The 6,877-nt window shown below is 35.9% G+C and overlaps 1 protein-coding gene across 1 annotated transcript in view; it reads right to left on the bottom strand.

Moving 5' to 3' along the window:
- Positions 1-1,079: 1,079 nt before the first annotated feature.
- GDPD1 (glycerophosphodiester phosphodiesterase domain containing 1) overlaps positions 1,080-6,877 on the bottom strand; it is a 40,517-nt gene continuing 34,719 nt past the window's right edge. Inside the window, exons 7-11 of the mRNA XM_012808768.2 lie at positions 6,407-6,540; positions 4,717-4,776; positions 3,183-3,234; positions 2,461-2,677; positions 1,080-1,208 (exon numbers count right to left, since the gene is read on the bottom strand). Coding sequence (XP_012664222.1) covers positions 2,555-2,677; positions 3,183-3,234; positions 4,717-4,776; positions 6,407-6,540 — 369 coding nt within the window. The 3' untranslated portion in view covers positions 1,080-1,208; positions 2,461-2,554. The remainder of the gene's footprint in view (positions 1,209-2,460; positions 2,678-3,182; positions 3,235-4,716; positions 4,777-6,406; positions 6,541-6,877) is intronic.

Raw genomic sequence — 6,877 nt, 5'->3', positions numbered from 1 at the left:
AAAAAAAAAAAAATAAATAAATAAATAAATAATATAAAATAAAAAATAAAACATGATGCCCCAATCAGAAAACTAGTATTAAGATGCTACCTAATCAGAAAACTAGTATTCAGATGTTATCTAATAATGAATATCAACTCCCTTATTATAAAATACTATGTTTTTATTAATGGAATTAATGCCAGCTTGGCGCTAGCAGCTCAGTGAGTAGGGTGCCAGCCACATACACTGAGGCTGGCGGGTTCGAGCCCAGCCCCAGACCTGCTAAACAACAATGACAACTGCAACCAGAAATAGCCAGGTGTCATGGTGTGGGCACCTGTAGTCCCAGCTACTTGGGAGGCTGAGGCAAGAGAATTGCTTAAGCCCAAAAGTTTTAGGTTGCTGTGAGCTGTGACTCCATGACACTCTACTGAGGGCAACAAAGTGACACCTTGTCTCAAAAAAAAGAAATTGGCTCAGTGCCCGTAGCTCAGTGGTTAGGGAGTGGCCACATATACCAAGGCTGGTATTTCTGAACCCGGCCCAGGCCTGCTAAACAACAATGACAACTATAACAAAAAAACAGCCAGTGACACAGTGAGACTCTGTCTCAAAAAACAAAAAACAAGAATTAAAGTCACCTTAACTACAAAATCATCAAATCTTTAAAACATGATTATCTAAATATCATCACCATTTTGGGTACCTTGTTTTCTACTGGTTAACACAAGATATGTGCTGGCCCTAAAATGTGACCTCCTCTGAATCATAACAAAGCAAAATTTGGAAAGAAAAAATTTTAGAAGTATCAAAGACTGTCAAAATCATCCCTAGCATGTATAACTGTAAGTTAAAATAAGTGAAAATAAAAATGACTGATTTAATGGATTATTTGCCCAAGTTTTTTGTTCAAAAGCCAAGAAGCAATTTACTTACCATAAAAGTGCTTCCATATTTTCTTTACTCTAGAGAGAAATCTCAGGTGCATTTACTCATATTATCAGTGTATCGCCTCATTAAATTACTCTGAGAAAAATCTATCACGCATATTTGGAATTATAACTGTAAAAAAAAAAAACCCCAAGAACCCTTATTTTGTTCTTGTAAAACTTTATTTCAGTTTAAATAACAAAGCAAATGATATTTATGTCATCCAGGGACAGATGGGAGAATACAGTCATCCTTCATAGCTGTGTAGCGGCCAAACTCCATATGAGAGACAGAATCTAGGTAAAAGACACTTACTATTCCAGATTATAGGCACCTCACAATCTGAGATCATGAAAATAAGTCAAAAATATTAGAAAGAGACTTACGTAAAGTCATCAAAAAGCTGAGAAAGTAATTTCTAATACTTTGAAAATCTTGTTTCTATTTAACATTCAGATGAATTAATTTTTAAAGATCAGAAATAGGCGGTCCATACCATAAGTATTAGATCTAATGATATGTACTTTCATCAGTTTAATATGACTATTAGAATCCAAGATATTATGTAAAATCTTTAAGTAGGCTCAGTTGATACCAAAGATGGAAATCTTACATTTCTTTTTTTTTTTTTTTTTTTTTTTTTGAGACAGAGCCTCAAGCTGTCCCCCTGGGTAGAGTGCCGTGGCATTCCAGCTCACAGCAACCTCCAACTCCTGGGCTCAAGCGAGTCTCCTGCCTCCGCCTCCCAAGTAGCTGGGACCACAGGCGCCCGCCACAACGCCCGGCTATTTTTTGGTTGCAGCCGTCATTGTTGTTTGGCGGGTCCAGGCTGGGGATTCGAACCCGCCACCTTAGGTGTACGTGGCTGGCGCCTTAGCCGGTTGAGCTATAGGCGCCGAGCCGGAAATCTTACATTTCTTTAAAGGAAACATAAAAATATGATTATTTGGATCTTGTCTTAATTTATAATTAGTCCATTTTTAATGTTTTCAGAAAAGGGACAGTGTAGAATTGTTACACACCTCAAAAAAGGTTCCAAATAGAAAGTCCCCATTAACATCAGCAACTAAGAAATCCAATTCAGTCTACAGATTTTATTTCTGATCAAGTAATCAACTTTTAGTTATTTCCTAGTGCCTGCCTGCTGTTTTCAATGTATAACTTGTCAGATTAACTGTATCACTGATTTTATTTTTGCCCTTTAACTAAGATATACATAGAAACAACAAGACAATATAATAGCTGTAGTGGCCTTCAATAATTTTCTTTTATTAATTAGTTAATCTCATTCTAGTGAAGGCTAATGCCAAATTTATCCAATAGTCTTTGATTTCAGAATTACTTATAATAATAGAATACTGCATCATATACAGAAATCTTGATCAATAATCTTCTACTTACATCTCACAATTATCTTTCTAGATAATTTACAATTGTAAAATACACAAATGCAATATTGTTTAAAATAAATATACAATATATAGTTTCTACATTCTCATACAGGCTTAAAAATGAGGTAATAAAAACTTAACTGATTAAAACTCTTACCATTCTGGAAATGGCTTAGGGAAATGATAGTGAAATACTTTTTTCTTAGGTCTTTTTCATATTTTCACTGAATTCGTCCATGTACAGATGTTTTCTATGTTGAAAAATTATGTAGAAAATCCTTAAGCTTTGTTGGATAGTCTGTCATCACCCCAGTTGCTCCCAAATCAAAAGCTCTTTTGTACTCTTGTTCTTCATTTAATACCCAAACATACACCTGAAAATTAGAAATATGAGAAGAAATTTTAAAATGAAAAATTATTTTTATAATATTTATCCAATATAATCTAAGCACATTTAGAAATAATCTTTTAAAGCTTTAATTTTAGGAAATCATTCGACTTTTTTCTTTTTTATTTGAAGTTTTTGAACCCGCCACCTCCACCTCTGGCACATGGGGCCAGTGTCCTACTCCTCTGAGCCACAGGCGCTGGCCCTTAATCATTCGACTTTTTAAAAAAAATCCACATTACTCATTGAATACACACTGTCCCACCCATCTGATATCAGCTATTCTCACCTCCACAAAAGAGGACTCTAGTTACAGAAATACCAATGCTTTATTACTAACTGTAAGGAAAAGGTTAAGGTCCTCATTTGTGAGTCAGTAAAGTAGTATCATCAGAGTCAGAAACCAGATTAAGTCAGTTAAAAGTTCCTGCCCTTTATATTTATGTTAAATTGCTAAGTTATTTCCAAAATGCACCACACCAGTAACTTACTTGAATGCCTCGAGCTGTAAGGTGGTCAAATAAAGCTTTCCTCATTAGTAAGCTAGAAAAGAAAACCATGGCAGATTTAGAAATTTACTAGTTCTAACTAAGGACTAAAATTAGTCTTTGTCCTAACTTAGTTTAGAGTTTAGTAATTCCTAGTTTAATTTAATCCAAATGCTTCAGCAAAACAAGCTAATGGTTTTAAGTGATAATAGCCACCATGGATGAATTTATGTCTTAACTTCTGGCTCTTCATTCACAGTTGCTAGTGGACAACCAAAACTTCCTTTCTATTCCTTGTTGCTGCTAGATCTCTCAGAGACCCATTCTTGTTGACACAGCTCAGTCCTCACTTTGGAGTTATGTTGATAATGAGAAAGAGCTGGGAAGTATTGTTCCTAACTTTCTAAGTTAAAATAAGGCAGTAAATACAGGTCAAGTTTTGTTTTTTTTGTTTTTTTTTTTGAAACAGAGCCTCAAGCTGTCCCCCTGGGTAGAGTGCCATGGCATCACAGCTCACAACAACCTCCAACTCCTGGGCTCATGTGATTCTCCTGCCTCCGCCTCCCAAGTAGCTGGGACCACAGGCACCTGCCACAACGCCCCGGTTTTTTTTGGTGGCAGCCGTCATTGTTGTTTGGTGGGCCCTCGCTGGATTTGAACCCACCAGCGTTGGTGTATATGGCTGGCACTTTAGCCACTTGAGCCACAGGTCAAGTTTTATAATACCATAGTTCAGCTACAAAATGGATTAGTTTTTTGGAAACTGTTTTAGAAACATTATGTCCATTAATTATACCATCCTTCATGTAGGAGAAAAGCATTTTTTAGTTACTGTGAACTTTTAGAATACAAACCACTTGAGCAAGATGGGAGTTAACTGTACTGAAAAGATATATATATTACTCCAATTCTACCTATTAGAATGATAATGATTAAATAACAGAAAACTAGAAATTATGTGCATTTAACACCAATTAATAATGCATCCTTGAAAACTAAAAATTGAATCAGGAATAAAGCAAAAAAGAATAAATTATGTGGCACAGAGAAAAGATAAAACTAATTTTCTAAGACTCTTTGAAAGAGGAGCTAAATAATAAAACATGATTTGGAACTATTAAAATACTTAAGCATTCAAGGTTACACTTGCAAGCAAAATATAGCACAATTATTTTGTGGTTTTTAACTAAACTTAAGCTAAACATGTCTAAACTAAGACATTTTCTTTAAGGTAGATGTCCAACCTGTGGGCAGCAGGTCTTTTCTGCTGTTAAAACTTGGCACAGATTTTTATGAAAAATGTGCTGTAGGCAATATGCACTTTTACATATGCCATATTGTTAACACTGATTTTCCTCATGTTTTTGACTTTGGGCCAGTGGAAACAGCAAATGAGTAAATGATTCATATACATCCATTTGCACAGTTTGTCCTTGTTAGAAATTACATGTGGAAAGTGTGTATCAAATTTTAAGTGTAGTACTTAATAAATATAGTTAAAGCAATAACTTGCATAATAATAAACTAAAATTCTTACATATCAGAAAGCCAGATGAGAAACTTTTGACTTCTAGACATGGTGTGTGGTTCTTTTAGCCTAGGGCAAAATAAAATTTTAATTACTAGTTAGAAACATAGGAATATATCAGTGGGATAAAACAAAACAAGTTTAAAAAGGAAAACAATGATCTAAAAATATATTTCATAAAAGGAGAAAAATAAAATAAAGCACGATTGGGTTCTATATTCTCTGGTCTCAAGCCAATTTTTTGCTATCACTACTCAAGGGTAAAAAAAATAAATAAAGGGTATCTTTTCAGGGACCCTGGTATCCTAGGCTCATGTCTCTTTTTTGGTGAAAACTCTTTCTCCTTTGTCTGCTATAATTTAGTATTTGGAGATTTAAACACATAACTAAACTGTACTAATATAGATAAGATAGTTGGGGGGCAAAAGTGAGACACTGAAAGCATATTTTTCTTTCCTTTTAAATATTTATAGACCTAGACCCTGCCTTTTTTTTTTTTTTTTAGACAGAGTCTCACTATGTTGCCCTTGGTAGAGTGCTGTGGCGTCACAGCTCACAGCAACCTCCAACTCTTGGGCTTAAGCAATTCTCTTGCCTCAGCCTCCCAAGTAGCTGGGACTACAGGCATTTGCCACAACACCCGGCTATTTTTTTTGTTGTTGTTTAGCTGGCCCAGGCAGGTTCAAACCAGCCAACCTTGGTGCATGTGGCTGGCGCCAGAACCACTGTGCTACAGGCACCGAGCCTGGAAATATTTTATATAAATTAACTCTACCATTTACTTTCTCCTATTTCCAAAAGTTTTTGAGGTGGTGGTGGTTTTTCTTCTTAAACGTATTATAGTAGTACTACTAGATAACCTGGAGCTAATAGAATTTCAGTGGCATATAGTTGTCGATGAAGTAGAAAGAAGTGACGGAAGTTGAAGGGCAATTGCTATTTGATGTCAGAATAAAAAAATTATTAAACTTCTGTAATCAGGCTCAATTTTTTTGAGATGGGGTCTAGCTATATTATCCAGGTTGGTCTGAAAGTCTGGGCCTCAACCAATTTTCCCACCTCAGCCTCATCAGTAGCTGGGATTACAATACTACGTCAGCTCAACTCCTTTTACCTGACTTCTTTTTTTTTTTTCTCTTCTACAAGGCTGTAGTAGTTTTACCTGATTTCTGACTATCCAGGCACAGAAAATTATTATAACCCGAGATGAGTCTACAGGTAACTCTTTCTTCTTCTTTTTTTTTTAGTGAGATTCTGTCTCTTTGTTGCTCTTGGTAGAGTGCCGTGGCATCACAGCTCATCACAGCTCACAGCAACCTCCAGCTCTTGGGCTTTAGGCAATTCTCTTGCCTCAGCCTCCTGAGTAGCCAGGACTACAAGCACTCATCACAACACCCAGCTATTTTTGTCATTGTTGTTGTTGCAGTTTGGCCTGGGCTGGGTTTGAACCCACCATCCTCAGTGTATGGGGCCGGCGCCCTCTTCACTGAGCCACAGGCGCCACCCAGAGATAACCCTTTCTTATTCATTTTAAAGAATGTGTCTTAATTGTATAAAAAAGCACTATTAGTATAGGTCAGGTAATAGAATGTGGAAATAACTATAGAAATCCCTTCCTTATCATTTATAGTGATATTAACAAATCTGTATCTTAATCATCCCATAATTGGTAACTGATGAAAAGAGGGTAACCACTTACTTCATTATGATAGAAGGCATTGGGATTTCAAAAAACTGTTCTCGAATGGGCACAAAGGGCAAGAGCCCGGTGAAGAAAAGGCCAAGAATGAGCAGAACACGTTGTAGACTAAAAAGTATAGGAATATCTGAATTCTAAAAGACACAAACAATATTGTATGTTTTATTACAGTTGCTCAAATAAAGGGGATTATTTTACAATCCTCAAACTTTCCCAAGATTGTATCTTGACATCTATTACAAGTATTCCTGGAATTATGAATATCCATTGACAAACACACCACACTTAGAAATGACCAGTCCTTGACATATGAGTCAGGATGTACCTTGGAGTCTAATAGTGTAATCAATGTTACTAAAGCGTCTCTATTCCCTTTTCTCTGCTTTTGCAACACCACTTCTGTCTGCTGGTTATAGTACTTACAACTACAGACGAAACATACCAGAATCTTTCTCTCTTTTTTTTTTTTTT

The sequence above is a fragment of the Otolemur garnettii genome, unplaced genomic scaffold (genome assembly GCF_000181295.1).
Source record: "Otolemur garnettii isolate 467f Iridium unplaced genomic scaffold, OtoGar3 scaffold00094, whole genome shotgun sequence".
Taxonomy (NCBI): Eukaryota; Metazoa; Chordata; class Mammalia; order Primates; family Galagidae; genus Otolemur; species Otolemur garnettii.
Note: the sequence above shows the minus strand (reverse complement) of the source record. Positions and strands in the feature narration are given on the sequence as shown.